This window comes from Vanacampus margaritifer, chromosome 5 (genome assembly GCF_051991255.1).
Source record: "Vanacampus margaritifer isolate UIUO_Vmar chromosome 5, RoL_Vmar_1.0, whole genome shotgun sequence".
Taxonomy (NCBI): Eukaryota; Metazoa; Chordata; class Actinopteri; order Syngnathiformes; family Syngnathidae; genus Vanacampus; species Vanacampus margaritifer.
Genome location: NC_135436.1, coordinates 22,756,688 through 22,779,994, shown reverse-complemented (window position 1 = coordinate 22,779,994; position 23,307 = coordinate 22,756,688). Strand labels below are relative to the sequence as shown.

The window sequence follows — 23,307 nt, the reverse complement described above, 5'->3', positions numbered from 1 at the left end:
ACGACCATGTTTCTTAATGTTTTAAAATGAAATATATATTTAAAAAAAATACTCAATCTTGCTTATAAAATAGTAATCATAAAAATATAAGTTAAACACAGCTATTGTATGTGCATGATCATGATAACAATAAGTTTTCAATATATTGTGCAGCCCTACTTAAAATATACACTCAACATAAAATGATAAAGAACATACAAAATACAAATTTATCAGAATAAATATGATCAATTGTCTGATTTTACTTAACAATTAATAGCCCAATTAAAATAAATAAAAAACCGGGAACCCATTTTGAGAATCCCTGCTTCTAACGATAGATTCGTAAAAAATAAAATAACTTATTATTGTGTTTTAAACCAACAAAATGAAGCTGACACTAAAATCCCTAATATTTGTGAATCTCATTGTGTAAAATGGACTAAAATAAATACCCTATCCTCTTTAATGGATTAAAATTTAGGCATAGTCCCTCAAGTACACTGATATATTCACTGATGGTCACCAGGGCAACTTTTTCGAGCCTTACTATAACCTCGAAGGTACAAAGTGTGTGTGATAAATGTGTCATAAAACGTTACTTATTTCCTGAACTGGAGGTGTTGACTTTGAGTTTCTAAGTGCCAGAGAGGCCGTGTGGACGTCACAGAAGCCTCATTGACTGGCAACAGAAACCCGCCAGCACTCTGCCACGTCCAGTATCAGCGTCCCGATTGGACCGCTGCAAACTGGATTAAAGCTTTTTTAAAGCTTAAGGCTGCCATGAAGACAACTACAAGGTGCGCTTGTGTTCGGGGGTGAAAGGCACCTATGGGAGTTTGGGCACGACAGACCCGCGCATGCTCAAAGAGGCGCCCCGGTTTGTCCAAATGTGACGGCTACTTCTTCACCGCGGGCCTAGTGGCTGCCACCTTCCTCGTCCTCCTGGGATTTTCTTTGCTCCACTTACCGGAGCCGCTCGCGCTAAAGCCGGCGACGACCGCTCCCGAGGTGACGCTCTTGATTTGGACTCATCCGTTCGGGCGGAAGCGACCACTTCCGGATTGTTTGGCGCGCTACGGCGTGGACGGCTGCGTGCTGACTGACGACGCGCGCGCGTACCCGCACGCAGACGGCGTGCTCGTGCACCATCGCGACGTGGCCTCGGGAAGTGCCGAACTGCCGCCGGAAGTGGGCCGGCCGCCTTGGCAGAAGTGGATATGGCTCAACTACGAGTCGCCCTCGCACACGCCGGCCCTGTGGCGCCTGGAGGGGCGCTTCAACCTCACAATGAGCTACCGCGCCGACTCTGACATCTTCCTCCCCTATGGCTACCTGGTCCAGAAACATGGCAATGGGCAGCCGCTCTCAGAACCTTCCAGAACTTCTCGGCCTGGCTTGGTAGCGTGGGTGGTGAGCAATTGGGTGGATTCGCAGGCCCGCGTGGCCTTCTACTTCCAGCTTAGTCAGTACATCCAGGTGGATGTGTTCGGCCGAGCTGGACGCAGCATTCCTGAAGGCCTCGGAAGCGTGGTGCGGCTTGTAAAGCACTACAATTTCTATTTAGCACTTGAGAACTCACAACACACGGACTACATCACAGAGAAGCTGTGGAACGCCGTGCTGGCCGGAGCCGTGCCAGTGGTCCTGGGTCCCGCACGGAAGAACTACGAGCGCTTCCTGCCGCCCGAGGCCTTCATCCACGTGGATGACTTCTCCTCGGTCGAAGCACTGGCCCGGTACCTGCTGTTGCTCAGGCAGGACCCGGCACGGCTGATGGGGCACCTGCGCTGGAGGACGGGCTTCGGACTGCGCCAGCCTGCCTTCTGGGAAGAACATTACTGCACCGCCTGCAGGGCGTTGAGGAAGACCATCGGACGCACTCACGTGGTCCATGACTTGACCGGATGGTTTGAGTCCTGAGGACTTCCCGTGTACAGTAAACAAACCCCCCCAGGACTGGGACAGAACCCTGTAGCGAAAAACTTTGACACTCCCATTTCGAATTCCTCTTGTAACCCTTACAAATACATTACAGGCTATTTGATTTTGGAAAAAAAGAACAAGCGTGCGTCTTTTAGTGGTAGAATGATTAAAGATTTCTAGTCGAATATAATGTGAGTAAAGTCGATGTTCGATTTTTTTTCTTTTTGGTTTCAATAGGAAGATAAGATTCTAAAAACAAAATTAGCTATTAGTCAATTTAAAGGGTATTAAAGACACTATATTGTCCTACTGTGTGCGCGTTAGAGAGACTTTTGGCTAAATGCTACCTAATAAAATCAGTTTATTTATTTACATTTTCTTTTTATTATGTTTTCTATTTCCATTTTACAAGACGGTGATATTTGTCTTAAAAACGAGACAACATGGTGATGTTTTTGAAGCGGCAGGAATAGATTAATGACATTTTAATTAATTCAAGGGAAAATTAATTTGTTACGATTAGCTTCAGTTAGAAGCTTGGTCACAGAAAAAAAAATGAACGTCTCAACTCACTTCAGAGCAAGTAGCAGTTTGGCAACAGCTGCTTATCGTCACTCGCAGTTGAATTTTACTGCCACATTAAACATAAGCATATCCTTTGCTAGCTCCATGCTAACACAACGGGAAACCCCAAAGATGGGCTAATGATTAGCATGTCGCATCAATGTAGTGGTTGTTATAACTATTTGGGCTGAATGAGTTTGAAAAATAATCACATTATGATTATGACTGTGACAATCAAGGCAACTAAGTCTTTTAAAAATTCCGAACATCCAGTTGCTAACTTTGCACATTGAAAACTAACGTACTGTTTTTACTCGTGACTAGCATACAAACCTGGAAGATTGTTATAGTCATTAACTCTTTGACTGCCAGACGTTTTCAGAAAAGGGATGCCGTGGGTGCCAGCCGATTTAAGCATTACTGACTGATCTTTCAAGGTCCACAGAAAATTATGTGTTTGGACTATGGAAACACACATACTACCAAATGAAAGATTGGACTCTCATCTTTCATCAGAAAAAAAAGTTTGTTTCTACCTTATTCCGTTTTTCAGTAATCAACAATAGAAAATGGTTAGTTTCACCTCTGTTTTGAAAAAAAAAAAAAACGTATTTTAACGTCTTTGGCACTCCTCCATAGGATTTTACTAAACGTTATTTAACGTTTTTGGCAGTCAAAGAGTTAATAGTCAAAACAACATTTCATCACATTTTGTAGTCAAAATAAACCCCACGGATCAAATGACGACGACCCAATGCTTTTCAATGAGCGTCGTTTCACCGAGTAAGACCGCCATATTGACTTTGTCGAAATTGTCACTACTTTGAGGAAAAGTGTCGATTACATTACAAACAACATTTAAACGTGAACAACTTCCTGTCATGTTAACACAGACGGCCGCCTTAATAAGCCTGATCAGAGACAAAAAGCATACAAGCGCAGTTATGTATTGTTGTCAAATACTGTCGCCGGGCCTCCCTCGCTATCCTTTCATCTGTGCGTTTTTCGCCCATACGTCTCCCGACCCCCACCAACTACCAATCAGCCCTCCCTCTCCTTCTCTTTCTTCTTGTTTTTCCTGTCTACTGAACAGAGACATGTTGATATGAGGCCCCGCTCGCCCGGCCACAAGGGAGCAAGTCTCTGGTGCCTTTTGATCAGCTGCAAGATCAGACATGTCGCCCTCTCCCCGCCCCCACGTACACTCCAGTGACTGATCATGCAGCATAATGGGCAGCCGCGGACGACCCCGAAAGATGCACACCCACGTCCGTTCCCTCCATAAAGCCAATTGAAGCGGCCTGTTGTCTCTACCTCCGCTCGCACACTGCGGCGGCTTGTTTGCTGGACGCGAGGGACGGCGGGCGCGTGTGGCTGTGCGTATGTGTGCGATTTCCCCTTTCTTGCCCTTTTTTGTTGCCTTTGACAGTAAGATGGATGATCGCAATCACACAGGAGCCATCAGCGAGACAGAGTGGAAGGTCCACGGGCCGGCGAGACACAGCCATGGGAAACCAGCCGTCAGATTACTGCACGCCGCGCTTTTATTTGTCGTCTGTGTGCGTATGCAAGGGCCTTGCTTGCTTGCAAGAACGTGAAAACTTCGTACCTCAGATCATTATTCCCCTATGAAATGAATGGAAATACCATTAATCCGTTCTAGGCTCGCCACAAAAAAAAAGAGTTTTAAAAAAATCTATCTCAAAGCAAAAACACCATTACAGAATGATTTTTTTTTTTTTAAACATTATGATTCATCGCTACTCCTGGCAGTATAGTATAGTACAGTCAGGAAATCATAAGCGAAGAAGATTTTCAAAACTACTGTTAATGACTCAATAAACAGCATAAATATTTAGATCCCGGTTTTATTTAATTCAATTTTATTTTACAAACTGCAACATAATACAAAGATAATGACATTGAAACATTGCCCCTGCCCAAAATTTTTGACAAAAAAACAACTAATAATTAGCAGATTTTTCTCTCTGTTATAAAGTTCAGCAAAAATATTAAAGAACAAAGTATTGTAAAACTGTCAAATGTTTGGCATGTTAGTCGGCAAGTTATTTTATTAGTTAGATAAATTAATTGATTAATTTATTGAAATTTTGTTCTGTAAAATATCAGGTCCTTAGCAATATTAGTCATTTAATGCAGAGGATAAAGTACATATGCATGTGAGCATTGTTATAATGTCTACATGCGTTTATTGATGCACCGTTTGTATTCTAATAGCCATTGCCTAAAGGGTTATACTATACTAGGGCAACTGTCAATGTTATTTGCTAGCCCATATATGGTGTTTTGCTTGTGTTAGCATTAAGCTAGCAAAAGGCAATGTTGTGTTTTAAACAATGTGTAATTGTATTTTTTTATGTTTAGCTTGACAGTAGAAATAAACAGTATGAAGCCTCTTTTTAAAGAATTGTTCACTCTATACCAAAGTACAACATTTTTGCTCACAGGTCAAAGCAAAAAATAAATAAATAAAAATCATCCGAACGACTGGAGTGGACTTGTTTATGTGAGAGTTCTTCGTAAGTGTACCGCGAGTCAATATGTCTGCCGATGTGACGCGAGGTTCTTTCATCCGCCGGGCCCACTTTTCACTCCCCAGTCGGCGGATGTTTTTAGGAGAAACATCTGTTGCTGTACAAATGAGATTAGCGGGTCTCCAGCCCGCGGGGGCCATATGAACAGCACAGTTAGTCAAAAGGATGGTGGGAAGAAGAAAAAATGGGGAGGGGTTTGCTGAAAGGAAACATTGATTTAAATCTACTAAAATTGCTTTGGAATCTAAGTATTCATCACAGCACACCGTCACCCTGTTTAACAGCAGACCCCCCCCCAATCTCATATTGATAAATCCAATTTTTCACCTTGTTGCTAAGCAACGACTCACCTCAGCCCCTGGAAAGTTGTCAGCCGCTGACACAAGGTAATATTTAATCCTGCAGGAGAAGGGGAAGAGGAATTGAAATGGACTGTAGTTTAGCAACAAAGGTGTTGTGCATGCTGGTAAATCTTTTGTAGTGTTACACACACACACACACACACACACACACACATGCCGTCATACCTGCTCGGTCCGTGCACCAATGTGGAGAAAGTCACTCCAGCACTCTTGCTCCTTCTGGGTCAACGATGCTGAGATTCATCGGGGTCTGGGTCACTTCATTGTAAAATGGGAGGAATGCTGAGAGTCCAAGGGATTGTTGATATGTGGACCTGTTCTAAATGGCCGCATTTGCTTACTCATGTTTATAATATACAAGTGAGAAAAGGAAAATTGCGCTATTTATCAAATTGTTTTTGAGGAATAAACAGATGTCAGCATTGCTGATAAATATGGGTCAGTCCACGTTGAAGTTCAACTTAATTCAATTATATATAACTATTCCAATTAATTAGCATGGTAAGCTATGGTAATTTGTAAATAAAAAAAATACTGTTGTTTGAAAGTGATTGGGCAATATCTGAATTTGCATGTTCATATTTTATTTTATTTGGCGTGCTACCTTAAATGAATCAGAAGTTACTCACCAGTTACTCAGTAGGCTACTTGAATAGTTCTTCCACAAGCTACGGTCTTTATCAAAGTAATTATTTTGGCAGAACACTACAATTGTTGGCTACTCTACCTTGAGTTTGCAACGACAGACTTTTTTTTTTTAACCTGTCGACCGCCGAGCTAATTCAGTTTCTTCTTTGTATTTTCCAGCAGTCTGGATGGCGCGTGGCACTATGCTGCCTCTCACAGGTTAAACATGGTACTACAACAGGTATTGTTGGTCACCTCAAGTGCACCACTGTAAGCACACGTATGCTTTTTTTGTTCTTACCATGGGTTCTCTCATATTTGAAAAATGGGCTATGGTTTTAAAAGTTGTGTATTTACCGCTTAGGTTAAGGTAAAGAACACCAATTCTTGTATTTCTTGCTATTCTCCTTACTAAATATGTGAACATTCTGCGTCACTTTCCAAATGTAAACAGAAGCAAATACACAGGTGAATGAACAAAAACAAACAAAGTGGGACGGCAAAAATATCCCTCGGTTCTATTCTATACTGTGTACCTGCAAGCTGTTGCAGCTCCACAAATGGAGAGAGACAGCCAGTCATACCTGATACACTCTCACCACCGCACTCTCTGTATTGAACCTCTTTGAACTGCTGCATCTGGTTGTGCTCAAGGGTACCGTCAATAGTGGGTTTTCTCTGCGTCTTCCTTCGGGTTAACGGCGACTACACGTTTTTGTGTGTTTTTTGTTGTTGTTGCTGATGGGTTAAGGCAGGCATCTATTTGAGGGAGGAGGGTGTTTATTCTATGTGATCATCGCGGTTACAAATGCTAAGGACAAAATTACATATGAAAGAAAATGTACAGATGGAGCCAGACATGACTAATCAATCACCAACCTGGTTAGACTCAAGAAGAAAAAACTCAAGTCGCAGTAAGATTTTTATTTTTATTTTTTACTAATGGAAAGATGTAAACAGAAAAGGGTACAGGAGACTTTATATTACACACTAGACATTTAAAAAATATATTTTTATTCAGTCACTTAGATATGAATTTAGCATGTGAATTATTGTGCGTATAGTTTGCGGTGGTGTAGAAATGTAGTGGGAGTTTCTAATATTTTGGTAAAGTCAATGAACTCAGTGAGAGGTGAAAAATTGTTGTAAACAATATAATGCTGTGTAGATGTACATCTGAAGTGTCTTGTGTGTTTTACAACACAATTCTGATCACTCAAACAGACATTTTGTGACGTCAATTGGAAATCTCATCTGTAGTGTGTATTTGTCATTATTACACCATGTGTTATTGTCAAATAAAGCCCATACACAGTTGAGCCCAAAATGAGTCACAACTTGGCCACGTTTTGAGTTTGTGATTTTTGTTGTCTTTGGCTTCTTGTTGTCATTTTCTGGCTTGAAATGACACACAAAGTGGAAAAAGAGTGTCAGCGCTATTTTAGTGGCTAAATTCTCTTCAGTTCGGTAAATTTTTCAGTTCAACACGTTATTTTTATAGTTAAAATATTATTATTATATTACTGTATGTGCAAGTGTCATTTTTATTGCGTCAAAATTACTGCATTCATTTTTAATTTTAAGTTCCTTTAATGCCACAATTTTTTTTAACGCACGATTAATGACCGCCTCTTACTTGGACATCCTGTACTGGGGGACATGTCCACATCAAAATTTTGCAGTAATAAATTTAATAATAATGCATATATTTGTGGAGACTGGTGTCAAGTTGTATTTTACAATTTTTAAAATGTGCGGAATTTCACAAATTACTTCATGTTAAAGATGTGATAGCTCTTAATATGAAAATAAAAATGCACTGAGCTGTCATCATCGTCTTACAAATGCAATTATGCCATCTAGTGGCAGAAAAAAGATCTCAACACAAATCAATATCACATGTTTTTTTTTTACAGTGCAAACGGTATACCTTTTTAATTTTAACTCAATTTTATGAATTATTATGAAATGACTAAAAGACGGAGCCATATTACTATTAGTTTAACATTTTTGTCCTCTTTCATGTTAAGAGTATGAAAACTTGGAAAAAATATATGTTATTGTTCATATTGAGGTATAAAATTTGCGATTAATCGTGAGTTAACTATTGAAGTCATGCGTTTAATTATGATTAAAAATTGTAATCGCCTGACACCCCTAGTTCTTATATTTAATATGTTCAACCTATGCATAATGATACAGTAGCTTACAATAATATTTAACATACTGTTTATTTAAAAAATAAAAAAAAGTTTTGCTTTATGGTGTAACTTGGAGTATTTTTTAAGTTTCAGAACCACTGACCAGTGATCTAGCGTACAGTATTCTAATTTACTGAACATATGAGTATGAATAATATCATTTTTAATAGAATTCAATAAAAAATTAACTTGACAGTCTTTTTCACTTTGTGTCATTTCCACTTAGTCACCCATTCAACAAATAAAAATGCACTTGAGCTGAAGATATGACACATTTCGGCCTTTACTGTCCATAGCACATCGAAGTTTATTATGCGAGGGACTTGATATAGCGATACAGCCGGCCTTCCGAGGCGCTTACGAAGATGTAATCCCGTCAGGTTGTGAGAGAGGAAAAGAAAGAAGAAAAAAAAACAACTTACTTTCCAGATGTGCGCTCGCTCTCCAGATGTACTCTCTAAAAAGCAAACTATCATTTTAAGCAGACGCTGCTGGCAGCCTGTCACGTCTTACCTCTCCTTTAACGAGGCAGAGAGGAGAGTAAAAAAAAAATATGTTTGACAGGCCGACACGGGATGAATGGCGAGGATGCCGCGCGAGAGTGTTCGACACTAAACAGTACGTTTTTGGGCACCGGCTCTCAGGAAACTCTCCTATCGCAGCCTGGGGAGCTTTTGCCAGCGCAACTGATGTGTTTACTAGGCCGTCTTTTATCTGTAGAAAGAAAGAAGCCAAGACCCTCATAACACTTTATGGGCTTATATTTCACTGTCTGACACCATGTAAGCGCTGCTACTACACTCATGTAGACTGAAATCCTGCTGCAGCCGCGCCAAAAAAGGAACTATGAAATATCATATCGAACTCACTCGGATGCTTACGGCGATAAAAAGGCAATAAAAAAGTGTGAGAAAAAAATGAAACATCCAGCCGAAAATATACACTGCGATTGCCTTAAACGGGAGATGGTTTTTGTTTTCCCGGGGGTGCGGGTTTGGGAGAAGCTTGGCGGCGTTTGGATTTTCTCAGTGTCAAGGACAGGGGGTCCATAATGACATCATAACCGGACCCCTCTGGGATTCCTGTGTGGGGACAAGGACGAACGAGTCAGTCACATTGGAATGCGCAAACGCTTTGATATAGAGACAGTCAACAATACCATTTTTTTAATGAAAAAAAATTCAAAAATAAAAAAACATTAAAAAAAAAATACTAAATTAGCAACCATTTAAAAAATATCAAGTCATAATAAAAATAAATAGCAAATTAATAATACAAAATAAATTAAATAAATTAAGTGATGTATGATTAAATGTTGGTTTAAACTGTTTATCATGTGGCATTGGCTTCATTTTCATTTTTTTTAATCCAGTACAATACATTTGTTACAAATAGTTCAGTTGTATTCCAAAAGTAAGCACAATACATCATTCATGTTAAGTTGACCTCCACATAATTGTGGTATTCACAAATTCCTCTATTTGTGGATTTTTAATTTTTTTTTTTAATTTTGTGTTTGCACCAGATCATACACTTAGTCACATTTACATCCAATTTTTTTCAATGGTAATTATAAATTATTCACAAATTTTTGCTATTCACGGTCAGTTCACTGTAATCATTTAAAAATCTAAATATGAAGTTTTTTGAAGTGTAAATGTTCTAAGTGGCTACCAAAAAAATATTACTAACGTATACTTTTTAGGAAAAAAATCTCTGCTGTGTTTTTGATGAACACTTGTGCCTACTCTGAAAAAGGGTTGAGTGACTTCCGATTTTCATTTCGTAATCGACGCTAAGGTGATGATAGTTATTTAAAAAAATATATATTTTCATAACTCTTCTGATGAAACATCGACTTAAATTCGTTACACAGACTGAAGTCAATTTGAATGTCGGCGCACACAAAAAACGGCGCAATGCTCTTGTCCTCATGGGAAATGCGGTCTTCTTTCAGGCATAACATTACCGCTTTTGTCCATATGGCGGCGCCATAATCAACACAAACCGAAAGTTCCTTAGTGTTGCTTTAAATTGACGTTAATTAATCAACACAAGCTTGCTCACTCGCTTTCCCCGCTGTCCTCGGTCGCACACCGACCTCACGTAACCCAACTGAAGGGTCGCTACTCTGTACACTGAGGAGTATGTAACAATAATTGTTGACTTTAAAATATAAACGTAATTATTGCGCAGTGGTAAAGTTGACACATTGACTAGTTGACTAGACTGCATTTCATTGGTATTTGGTCTAACAAGTTTGAAAGCCACTGTTCTCCATCAAAAGGAAATTAGGTTAAAACCAGAGCCCAGACCTAAATCTAATAGAAAAACAGTGGAGTGACCTCACACAAAAGACGCCCTTGCATTCGGATATATTTGGAGCGCTCTTGCAGCATAAGTACTGTATGTGTCATGTTGATTAATGCGTAAAAAAAAAGTAAAGTTTGAGGGTGTGCACACTGATGCAATTAACACACATAAATTATGTGTATTTTTATGTCTCTACCCACGACTGCTAAATGTTGTTGTGTCGTTGGCTTCTGGCTCACCGTGAATGCCAATCATGTGCTCCAGGATCAGGACTCTCTCAGCCAGGATCTTCAAAGCCTCCCTGAGTTGTGGCACCGCGTCCGGCTTGAATTCAAAATGTCACCGTTAACAGACGAGCGTGTTCCATGCAAATCTTTTCTCATATTGTACATTTATTCTTGCAATTTTAGGACTTTATTGTGGTTTCATTTATTATTATTATTATCACAATATTATGACTTTATTCTGGTAAAAATGTTTGTTTGTTTTTTGCTAGTACAATTATAATTATATAGTACAAAACTGAGTAATTTCTCAAAATACATTACAATTTTATTCTCACAATATCAGGACTTTATCCTGGTAAAAATATATAAAATAAATAAATAGTACTAATAATTTTTTGGCATTGTTTTGTTTTGAGTCTTCCCGCATTAATGAATGTGATGCATTGTAAAGCGCCATTTGGTGTAGAAAACGCGATATAAGATCAGCCCATTCACCATTTACATTACAAATGGGACTTCTGGTCAAGTGACTTCTGGTCACTATTCTGGTCAAGTAACATTTTCATCTACTATGATTACTATTTTGTTATTTTACAAAAATCACTTTAATATAATGTTTGTCTCATAAAATTAACTCATTCACTGCCATTGACGGCTATAGACGTCAAAAATTCATTTGAACTATTTCTATTAGTTAAAAAAAAAAATTCTAACAAGAGTATGAAAACCTAGAATTTTTTAGAACAGATATAAAATTTGTAATTTGTGAAGTCCTGCAATTAATTATGATAAGAAAATTTAATCGCCCCAAATTTTTTATAACCTTTTTTTAAAAAATCGTGTCAGGCAATTAAATGTTTTTAACTGTAATTAATCGCATGACTTCAATAGTTAACTCACGAATAATTGCAAATTTTATATCTGTTTTAAATGAACAATAAAAAAATCTAGGTTTTCATACTTTTGTTAACAAAAGTGGGAAAAATGTTAAATAGAAATAGTTCAAATGAATTTTTGACGTCAATAGCCGTCAATGGCAGCGAATGAGTTAAATTGGATTCTTTCCCCATTATATTACAAAATAGTTCTTGCAATATTACAACTGTAGTCTGGTTTAAAAAAATGTTAATAAAATAATAATAACAATAATAATAATAAATTCAGGTAAATTGACCAGGCTTTTTTTGCAACAACAACAAAAAAAGAAGAAGAAAAAATCTTGTGATACTATGACCATACTCTACTCTTACAAATATTTTGGTAACATGCAAATATAGTGCATATACGGTCGTAAATGTAGGTAGAGTAGCAGACACTTCTTACGTCATTGAAGCTTTCACCTGGCTCTCCTTTGAACCCCGGTCGTCCCTGTGACAAAAAAAAAACAATCATCTTGTCATGCCTTTACTGTTTGTGCTTAATATAACACAACAAGCGTATACTCACATCTTGGCCCGGCTGGCCTATTTCACCTGGAAGCCCCTGACGGAGGAATAAAGACAAGAGAAGAGGACATATTTTAGCACCCTTGTTCTCATACACTCGTCCTGGTCTTCAGCAGACCTCCGGTCTTAAATCATTGCACTAGGATCAGCTTTAAAGGCGGAGGCCCACTAGAGAGGGGAGCAAAGTGGCCTTGGACAAAGAGAGCAGGGAGGATTAGTCACGGGCTGGAGCAAGTCTTTGAAGAAAAGCTGCTTCACCTTTCGGATCACATGACATCACGGGACGCAGACTTAGAAATAATATCCAATCAATTTGTTCAGCCACACAAGTCATCCTAAAACAAACATTTCGTATCAATGAATCAGCCTCACCCTTTGCCCTGGATCACCTCTGGGTCCAGTAATCCCAGGCTGGCCGGGGTCGCCGTCCTTGCCCTTGTGTAGAACACAAGGACACATGTTCATGATGATTTACTCTTTTATTGTTGAACATTCGTGGAAAAGTACTCACATTCTGTCCCGGTATGCCCGGAATCCCAGCAGGGCCCCTGGGTCCCAACGGACCTGTGCACAGTAATTGTACACAATTTTGGATATTATTGTGTATTAATATGAAAAACAAAAATTACGACCTATGTACCTTGAGGGCCAGGTTGCCCAGGTGGACCAGGTGGCCCAGGTGGGCCATTCAGACGGATGTACTCCCCATCTGTACAAAAATAACCCACGCACACAATTAGCACAAATGTTTCACACTATTCATTAACTCTGGCCATTTTCCCTGAAGCAACCCCCTTCGCTCCCGGCTGGTTTACTGGATTTTAAAGGATTTTGCAAGGCCCACAGAATACTGTGCTCTATTGCTATGAAAACATAGAATCTACCAAAAGTTTTAGATAAAGATTACAGTTTCTTCTTTCATCAGGAAAAAAAAAGCATATTTGTATCTGTTTCCATTTTGCAGCAATTAGCATTAGAACATAGCTAAGTTTCATCATTAGTCACAAACCTGTTGAAAACACTGGAAAAAAGAGCTTTTTGCAACATGGCCCTGGTTGATCTCTTAAACTCTACTGCCACCTGCGAGCCGTTTACCCGTTCTCTGCAGTTCAGAGGCTGCATCAAAGCCTTCTGTATGCTCTAGCATAAAAAAACATGAATAATGTTTACATATGTTTTTGGGAGTGCAGGACAAAGTATTAAAAAACATATTTACCGGTATACGTTTCTGGGTTTGAATGAATTTGAATGAGTTTAATATTGTACATCTATATCACAAAAACCTGGCATTTGGCAAGGGGTGTGTAGACTTTTTATATCCACTACAGTATACTGTACATTTTCACCATGATACATGCGATTGTAAAAATATTTTTTGACAAGAATAAAGAGGAAAGTTAGCTATGTTTTGGCCTTCATGTGATGAGACTTACCTCCCAAGCAGGTGTATTAGCTACGAAGGGCGTGTTTCATTGCAAGCTTAAACAGTTTGTTGAATGAGTCTTAATATGCATCTTTAACTCATTTGCTCCCAAAAACGTAAAAATACGTTCTATTTCAAACGTTTTAAGCGTCCCAAAGACGTATTAATACGTTTTTATGTGTGTGTTTTTATGCTAGAGCATACAGAAGGCTTTGATGCCTCTCAACTACAAAGAACGGTTGAAGAAATGGCAGTTATTACACAAGCAGCTAGCAGGTGGCAGCAGAGCATAGGAAATGAACCAGGACCACGTTGAAAAAACCCTCAATCACTCACAATTCTAAATAAATTTGTGAATAATGATGAAATTTAGCTATATTCTAATGCTAATTGCTGCAAAACGGAAGAAGAGAAAGAAAGAAGAGACTCTAACCTTTCTTTTGGTAGGTCTCATGTTTTTATAGCAATAGAACACAATATTCTGTGGGCCTTGCAAAATCAGTCCAAATCCAGTAAAACAGCCGGGAGCGAAGGGGGTTGCTTCAGTAAAGATGGCTGGGAGTAAATGAGTTAATATGCAGGGAAGATTTGTTGTCTACCTTTTAATGTAGTATTTAACATGTAAACGCGTGTTGCTTTGTAGTTTGGAGACTTGCTTGGCACGCACAATCCAGGCGTATCACATTACATCCCAGGCGAGCTGTATAATCCCAACCTCGGATCACCATACAATTAAATTGTGCAACCAACTGCACGGATGAGTGACAAAAAAAGAACATTCACGACAGTCTAATAGTTTCCGTTCCCACCCCACCCAAGTGTAGGCTGTTTTATTAACTTTTATTTTTGCACATGACTAATTATTGAAAACAAATCCGACAGGCTGAAAATAAAACAGAGGACTTTAACATATGCCAGCCAAAGTGCTTATTATTATATATCATAATCATTTGTGGCTTGTATGTTTTTGTCCGTTTCCTAAGAGGCCCTCTGAGGCTTTATTTGTTTTTACAAATATACAGCGGGTCGGATCAAAAGCTCTCTGTGGGTTGTGTCTGGCCCACGGGCAGTAGATTCTCCACCCCCAGTGTAGGAAGCCAGAACTTTAATTAAGATAACATAAGTAGTTGAGATGATAAGAGTCACCACTGAGGTTATATTATTCCCACTGTGACAGTGACTGACAGCAGCAGCAGGACAATCCAAGCCAGCGCTCATTAAACGGCATATTAGAAACTTGAACGTGGTGTGTTTTCACAGAAAACACATTGAGAGTTGGAATGGGCGACTTGTTCTCAGCATGTAAGATGTGTCAAAGAACGCTTCAAAACACCCCTACTTCCTCTTCACTTCAACATATGCTCAGCTTGCCGCATGTCGAGGCTGTGCTGTTACATGATGGCGAGAGTCCACGGAGAGAAAAAAGAAAAAAAAGAAGCAGATTTTCCTCTGGAAGTCATTTTCTTATGTTCCGACCTGGAGGCCTCGCCAAGAAACTTAACATGAGTGGCAGACCATCTCCTCCCCTCGCTGGCCGCGGGCCATGGCGCGTTCCCCCGAAACGCACACTGTTGTGCTGACAGCTAACAAATTAGGGCCGATTTACAGCCGCTTGATTCCCCCCCCGAAGCTAACGCGGTCCCGCAGACCCAAATCTGCATTGTTCCAGACCCGCAGACACAGTTGTGGGCTCAGAGAGGCAGACACAGCTTAATCAGAGCAAGTCGACCACAGGAGCGTGACGCATGGACGTCTGCTGCCTTCTAGTGGTAAGAGTCACAATCTAACTTGCACAGTATTTAGCCATTGGTTCTTTCGCATTCTACTAGAGAGAACACACGTACCACTAGTTATACTCGTATCACACTTTTAGAATGACTTTAGTTGACCCTTTCATCCATCTATATTGTATAGACCTTGTCATCATTTGGGTCATGAGTGAGCTGCAGCCTGTCTCAGCTGACTTTGGGCAAGAGGCGAGGTACACCTTGGACCGAGCTCACATGCAGACAATCAAGGATCCACGCTCACATTCACACCTATGGAGAGTTTAAAGTCTTAAATTAACCAGAGTTGTTTTGTTTTACTATATTATTACTGTGAATTAAAAAATAGGAAGTGTTACTATTACGCCTCGAAAGGCGCACATTTGTCATTTTTTTCTCTGACTCTTTAGTGGAACCCCCCCCCCCCCCAAAAAAAAAATCCCCCCCAAGAAGGAAACCTGTGACATCTATCAGGATAAATGTGATGATAACCAACTGAGAATTGGAAATGGGATTTATTGCGGCGTAGTAATGCTGTGGTAGAGTGTAGACGGGTCTCTGTCCTCACTCCTCAGTCCAGTATGCCCATAATAATCATTAAATAGAAAAACATAACACACGGAAAGAGGACCTTGGGGAAAAAAAATTGTGCAAGGGAGAAGGGCGGGGAATCGCAATTAAGATTATTTTTCAAAATTGTCCAGCCCTATTCACTACATTCATTTGCATCTGTCAATCTTCCGTCACTGTAAAATCAGCTGGGTCAAAAAATAACCCAAATTGTGTCGAAAAGAGACCGACCCAACTTTTTGGGTTATCCTTTTAGCCCACATTCTAAAAACAATTGGGTCAAAAAAATAACCCAACAAATGGTCAAAGATGGACCGATCCTCTACTTGGGTCAATGTAACCCAATTTTGAATCAAGAAATGGGTCTTTTAGTGTAAAACTCATACATATTGGTCAGATCCTTGGGTCAAAAAAATTGGGTCATTTTGTATAAAACAACACAGAAAGCTGGGTCAAATTAACCCATAAAGTGGATCTTTCCATTTTTGATCCATAATTGACCCAACTGTTTTTATAATGCAATAAGTAATATCAAATGAATAACCCACAAAACAAATACAAAAATTGGATTGCCGTGTGTGTTATTTATTTAATTCCACCCTACTTTTTGGGTTAATTAGCACAAAAACTAGGGTCAGTTCATTTTTGACCCAATTCAATAGGGTTATTCAATTCAACCAAAAAGTCAGGTCAAATGAACAATTCACAAAACAACCTCAAAAATCGGGTTGCTTTGTGTGTTATACATTTAATTTGACCCAACATTCTGGGTTAAATAACACAAAAACTTGGGTCGGTTCATTTTTGACCCAATTCACTTGGGTTATTCAATTCAACCAAAAAGTCGGATCAAATGAATAATTCACAAAACAACCCAAAAATGGTATTGCTTTGTGGGTTATTCATTTAATTTGACCCAACATTTTGGGTTACATAACACAAAAACTTGGGTCAGTTCATTTTTGACCCAATTCACTTGGGTTATTCAATTCAACCAAAAAGTCGGATCAAATGAATAATTCACAAAACAACCCAAAAAATTGCGTTGCTTTGTGGGTAATTCATTTAATTTAAACTATTTAGCAGAAAAAGTTGGGTCGGTTAATTTGACCCAATTTGTTCAATTAACCTACAAAGTTGGGTCAAATAAATAACCCACAAAAGAACCCAAAAATTGTGTTGCTTTGTGGATTATTAATGTAACTTGACCCAACGTTTTAGGTTAAATAACCCCAAAAAGTTGGGAGGATTTTTAACCCAACTAATTTTTAGTGTTGTGATTTGAGCCCCTTTGTTGTTGGTGGTCTTCAGTCAGACTGCTGTAAAGTGTGGCACAGCGACGTCAGCTGAGCACACGGGAACAATTAAACTCAATGAGCGCCAGCGCTTCTCTAGTAAAGACGTGCTTCGCTAAATGCGTAAGACACATTGCTCGTTTAAATACTTACAGATCGCTGCTTTAGTCGTTTTTCCACCTGTAAACTCTTTTCCATTCATGTGCTTTTATTTTTTTCCCCACCAGAGTGTATGAATGAATAAACAGCAGGAACGGTTTGAGCGTTGTAAGTGTGAGTGCGATCTTCTCACCTTGCTCATCCACTTGAAACACATCCCCCCTAATGTGTACGATAGAAGCCCTGGAAGGGGGACCTGGAGGACCTGGTGGGCCAGCCGGGCCAGGGAGACCCCCTTCACCAGATAGACCTTTGTCCCCTTTTGAGCCTGAACACCAACAGTTAATAAGTTGAACAGATGATCCTCCTTCCCAAAAAGACATCAAATTCGGACGATGTCTTACCGATGACTCCGGGAAGGCCTGATCTCCCCGGTGGACCCCGAGGTCCGGCCTTGCCTGGTGGTCCCATGGGCCCTGGTACTGCCTCGCAAGCACATGCAGCTGTTTAACAGATATATCTGTTTACAGGATATGTCGGGTGGGGAACGTTTTGCTGAGACTTCATATCAGTGAGCAGTGCGGTTTGGCTTTTGGGGGAAATTTTTCATATAATGATGCAAAAATGGGTTTTTTTACCCCCCACAAAAATCTTGATTTCAACTTTTAATGAATTTGTCCACAAATGATATTGACATTACTGACTCAAAATATAAAGTTTCTATACAAAAAAAAACCTGTCATCTAATAATCAGGGATGTGATTTGACCAAAGTGAAATTATCTGAAAATTTAGCCGGGGGTCTGGGGTTTTCCGTGTTTTTAAGTACTTTCAATGCACTCACATGACAAAGAAATAGACAAAACAACAGCATAAATTTTCAATGTATATTGAACTATCCCATATAAAATGGCAGTTTTAGTCAACTCAAAATCAGTCACATTCTAAAACATTGGACTGTCTTTGCTTTTAAAAACTATCACTGAGAATATCATCATATCTAACTAATGTGATTACTAAGTTAACACATAAATAATGTTGAAGAGTTCAAATTTCATGAACAAATAATTGTATCATGACCAAATGAAAAGTAACTCATATTAGAGCATACCACAAATGTCTTTGTTATAGCAGAAGATGTTATCTGTCGGAGTCATGTGCATACACAATGAACTACTATATAAAAAAAAAATAAAAAATCTGAATAATTTTTTTTTGGGGGGGGAGATAAAAAAAAAAGCGGAATTCCGCGAATTAGCGGAAAAATCACATCCCTGAATAATTCAATTAATCGTTAATAATTGCCCAGCCTGACTCCTCGGTACACTCTAAAAAGAGAATTGATGAACCAATTTAAGATTACAAATCGAATTGTTGACCAACTTAAAAAAAAAAACTTCAATTGGTTACACACAATTGAATTAAGTTAGTCCAAAATGAATATATTAAGCTTAATTATTTATGAGTTCATTAAACATAATATATTTACCTGAATTAAGTTCATGCAAAGTGACTCCAAAACAAAGTATTAAGCTTAATGAACTCATAATAAATTAAACTTAATACGGTATATTCACTTTGGACTAACTTAATTCAATCGTGTGTTAGCAATTGAAGCGACTTTGTATGTAAAGTTGGTCAACAATTCAATTTGTAGTCTTAAATTGGTTCAACAATTCTCTTTGTAAGAGTTTAATACAAGTAGTCACGTCAGAGAGAGGATGAACTTTGAACTCCAGAAGACACAAAAAAAACATTAACCAAACACGTTATCATCCCTAAATGAACTCAAATGTATCAATAAAACTGATTAATCGCCTACTTTATATATATTTAATGATTTGTTTGTAAAAGTCCGATTTAAATGATGTATCGACATACCTGGCGGAGTCGGCAGCGGTGCGTCCACCTCATTGCCGACGGTTCCCTGTGTTGGCCTGGCGACAGTTGGCGCTGGCAGCCGCATGTCTTCTAACAACTTGATCTGTCGCACCACGAGAAGAAGACAATCAGTTCCCCGTGTGCTCGCGAAAACTCCATGTCCCCGGTGAGCTGGATGTTTACCTGTGACTCGATGCTGTTGATTCTGACATTCATGTCCGTGATTGTGGTGCAGTTCATGCACTCTGCGGACAGAAAAAAAAAAAATGGAATGTCACTCACTCGCAGGATAAATATTATTTCATTATTTGCTTCAACACAATACACTAAAGCCCAGTGTGTGCACCTGCTTGTCTCCTGACTTGGCGTATTTTTAGTCTTCCCGAAAAAAAACAAAAAAACAACATTCACTGCATATTACACATGGAACCGCATACGTATCCACACTGGCGGATATTTTTGCATGGCCACAAGACAATCAAAAACACATATTTAAAAGGCACCGTTCAAACAAATGAGTTCTTTCCTGGCAAAGGCCTCAGGAATAAGTGTGGCGCTGTTTCATCTAATATACCGCCTAGTTCAACTGTCGGGACATGATTTAAACATAAATGGGTGTTATTGGTTTGCGAGAGAGTGAGTCATCAAAAATACATCGCTTCATCCTCATGGGAAATGCCTCAGATATATAGTACATGACATTTACGACGTTGATGATCGTAAAAACAAACTAAATCACTCAAGATACATTAGAGTACAACCCATAAAGTCTAATTTTAATATTGCATTTGTGGAATATGAGTTAAGCAGCGGAATACAGTTGTTTTTATCCATCTCAGGGGGCGACCATTTTGCCACCTGTTGTCGACTTAAAATGACATCACAGTTGCTCAGGGCTCAGGTGACGACCAATTACCGTTCACCCTGCTCATTTGGGTTTGGTGATTGGTCCTTTTAAATCATTATTATGAGATTATTTTTAAATCACTGATCCATTTTGAACGCCCACTTTTGTTTCAATAATTGTCCCTCGTCATATCGCAGTTCCCTTTTTGCTGTCTTGTGGATTGTATAATCATATAGGACGTCTAATTTTATAGGATTTTGCATTGATTGTTTTTTGGACTAATGCTATTTAATGCTATTAACTCATTTGTTCCCAAAATCGTATAAATACGTTCTATTTTGCCATAGTCCCCAAAACTTATTTATACGTTTTTTAAATGTTTTTTCTTTATGCTAGAGCAGGGGTGGCCAAGTTCGGTCCTCGAGAGCCACTATCCAGCCTGTTTTCCATGTTTCTCTCCACTAACACACCTGATTCATGATCAGGATCGTTGTCAGGCTTCTGCAAAGCTTGCTGATGAGCTGGACATTAGATTCAGCTGCTCTGAAGGAGGAAGACATGGAAAACAGGCTGGATAGTGGCTCTCGAGGACCGAACTTGGCCACCCCTGTGCTAGAGCATAAAGAAGGCTTTGATGCAGCCTCTGAACTGAAGAGAAAGCTTAAAGCAATGGTAGTTATTACAAAAACGGCCAGCAGGTGGCAGCAGAAGAGATCAACCAGGGCAATGTTACAAAAAGGCTTTCCCCCCCATTGTTTTTAACAGATTTGTGAATAATGATGAAACTTAGCTATATTCTAATGCTAATTGCTGCATAACGGAAACAGATACAAATATACTTGTTTTTCCTGATGAAAGAATATAGACTAATCTTTCTTTTGGTAGGTTGCATGTTTTTATATCAATAGAACACAATATTCTGTGGGCCTTGCAAAATCAGTCAAAATCCGGTAAAACAGCCGGGAGCGAAGGGGATTGCTTCCGTGAAAATGGCGGAGAGTGAATGAGTTAAGTAACTTGTAATCACTTTTCTATTTCTTTGCATCCAGCAAGAGTGGGGAGGGACTAAAAAGGAAGCTAATATTATTATATTGTTGATTTTTGTGATCCTTGGGGTGTGGGGGGGTAACAGTACCACAACACTAGTTTTTTTTCTTCTTTTCTCCACATTTCTTACTAAAAGAATTTACGAGCAGCAAGTGTATATGTTATCAAGCACATACTGCATCTTGGACTTGGAAGACACAGCTTTACATTGTTTATTGCTATGGATGGCTTGTATGAACACATAACAGCGCCGGTCCACAGAAAAAAAGCTTACATTTCTTCTAAATAGGAACCTTTCTCCGTTCTTTGGCTCAAGTCTGGATTCTGGAATGTCAGCTGTCAGTCCCGCAGATGGGACCCACCCACATTGTGGTCATAGCAGAGAAAGCAAAAACGAGAAACAACTGGCGCTCATAAATAACGCACCAACAAAAATGACCCCAATGGCTGCGCTCTGCCTAAATCGGCATCTGCAACCGCAGAGTACAGGATGCTAACAGTGGCTGCTGAGGTTTGTACTTTGCTGAAATAGGACGCCATGTGCCCCCGTGCCAACGGGTCTCCCGGCACGTTAATCCGGTCCTGTGTTGTGCTGGATCTTCATGGGTGTGGTTTTCTCAACGCCGCGTTTCAACCTCTTTGGAGCGCGGCCACTAGCGGAAGTGACAATTAACATTGCAAATGGTTCGCATTCCAAAGGATTTGTCTACCCCAAACACTGGGGACGGGTCAACCGCAGAGGGAAGGGACAACCCCATGTAGGCTGTTTGTTGTGACTGGTTACACAGAGTCTCTGCCGTGATCGAAAATTGTCAAAGTGGCAGCACGAGCTTGAGAGTGTGCAATCACAAAACCCTTGATTTTGTCAATCAGGGGTTTAAAGAGGAAGTTAACCTTAAACATTTCTTGATTTTGATAATACGTTATATGTGACCTCACTAGTCAAAACATGACATGTCTGATTAATATTGCATTTGTGGAATATGAGTTATGAAGCAAAATCCAGCCATTTTATCCATCTCAGGGGCGGCCATTTTGCCACTTGCTGTCAAGTGAAGATGACATCACAGTTGCTGAGAGTTCAGGCAACGACCAATCACAGCTCACGTGTTTTCTGAAGTTGAGCTGTGATTGGCTGTTCCCTGCGACCTGAGCAACTGTGATGCCATTTTCACTCGACAACAAATGGCTGCCTTCTGAAATAGATTAAAAAAACAGCTGGATTTTGATGCTTAATCATATTCCACTAACACAATATTAACCAGAATACCGTATGTAGACTAGTGGGGCTGCATAGAACATATTACTGACAATACATTTTTTAAGGGTTGATTTCCCCTGTTTGCGTGCACATTGAGATGCTTAATCAATGAAAATGTGATTGACATCTACTGGAAAAACACCGGAATCCTCTATAACGGAAGACACTCAACAACATTAAAAGGCACAGGTGGATAAAATGTCCCATCCGTGTAAAGCGGAAAGTGTCTCTGACTCACCTACAATATGTTTGATTTCTGCTCTCCAGGCCTCCTAATATCCTTTCTTCAGTGCTAATGGGCTAACTTGTCTTGTCCAGAGCCAAGAATCAGCCAGACATAAGTTATCATACCATAAAAACACGCACAGCAGCAAAACATGAGAAAAAAAATAATGGAGTCAACCTAGCATGTGTATGAAACAGAAAAAAAAGGGGGGGGCATGTTTTCCAAAGGGATTTCCATTTCTGGGGTTGGAATTTAATTATGTCGGGTTAGAAAACCAAACTTCCCCTTGTGTTCATGCTGATGTTTACAATGAGGCCACAGCTATAGGGTCTTGCTTGGATCCATAATTACACCAAGGCGACAGAAGACAGCGCTATTTTTCTTGGACTGTACTCAACCCATGGGGAAAGAATTCCAATTGGGTTGTGTTCAGTGAGAAGCAAAATAAACAAAAAAAAGCCTATTGAGAGCAATTTGCTCAGGACAAAGACAAGAGGGGGGATGTTTGTCCATCACAGATGTAAAACAAAACTCTGAATCTGTGCACAGTGCTGAGAATCAAAAAAGGAGATTAATGTTAGTCTTGGGCAATCGGCTGCTGAGAGAAAATAGTAGGATCGTACTTTCCTCAGATACCTTAAAATATGACTGGTATTGGCACCAATACCGATGCCTTGGTATCGGTAGTCACCCA

At 39.5% G+C, this 23,307-nt stretch overlaps 2 protein-coding genes and 1 long non-coding RNA gene across 7 annotated transcripts in view; 1 reads left to right on the top strand and 2 right to left on the bottom strand.

The window, feature by feature from the left end:
• The first annotated feature begins 758 nt into the window (after positions 1-758).
• Positions 759-2,820, top strand: LOC144052201 (alpha-(1,3)-fucosyltransferase 4-like). The gene has a single exon (XM_077566083.1). It carries the CDS (start codon positions 811-813, stop codon positions 1,900-1,902), a length of 1,092 nt encoding a protein of 363 aa, XP_077422209.1. The 5' UTR covers positions 759-810; the 3' UTR covers positions 1,903-2,820.
• Positions 2,821-4,350: 1,530 nt separating this feature from the next.
• Positions 4,351-6,164, bottom strand: LOC144052323 (uncharacterized). 4 transcript variants are annotated; one of them, XR_013294192.1, is made up of 4 exons: positions 6,016-6,164; positions 5,552-5,644; positions 5,375-5,423; positions 4,351-5,223 (listed from the first exon to the last, which is right to left on the bottom strand). It is a non-coding gene; the product is annotated as an uncharacterized LOC144052323 (long non-coding RNA). The 4 variants fall into 4 exon arrangements; XR_013294193.1 differs by having other exon boundaries at positions 4,351-5,144; XR_013294195.1 differs by having other exon boundaries at positions 4,351-5,121.
• An 831-nt stretch (positions 6,165-6,995) lies between these two features.
• Positions 6,996-23,307, bottom strand: part of col26a1 (collagen, type XXVI, alpha 1) — a 28,111-nt gene continuing 11,799 nt past the window's right edge. For both annotated transcript variants that reach the window (XM_077566262.1, XM_077566263.1), the window contains 11 exons: positions 19,416-19,477; positions 19,233-19,335; positions 17,757-17,855; positions 17,546-17,680; positions 12,840-12,908; positions 12,711-12,763; positions 12,572-12,634; positions 12,201-12,236; positions 12,078-12,122; positions 10,767-10,851; positions 6,996-9,296 (listed from right to left, as the gene is read on the bottom strand). In XM_077566262.1, the coding sequence (XP_077422388.1) occupies positions 9,169-9,296; positions 10,767-10,851; positions 12,078-12,122; positions 12,201-12,236; positions 12,572-12,634; positions 12,711-12,763; positions 12,840-12,908; positions 17,546-17,680; positions 17,757-17,855; positions 19,233-19,335; positions 19,416-19,477 (878 nt within the window). In that variant the 3' untranslated portion in view covers positions 6,996-9,168. The remainder of the gene's footprint in view (positions 9,297-10,766; positions 10,852-12,077; positions 12,123-12,200; positions 12,237-12,571; positions 12,635-12,710; positions 12,764-12,839; positions 12,909-17,545; positions 17,681-17,756; positions 17,856-19,232; positions 19,336-19,415; positions 19,478-23,307) is intronic.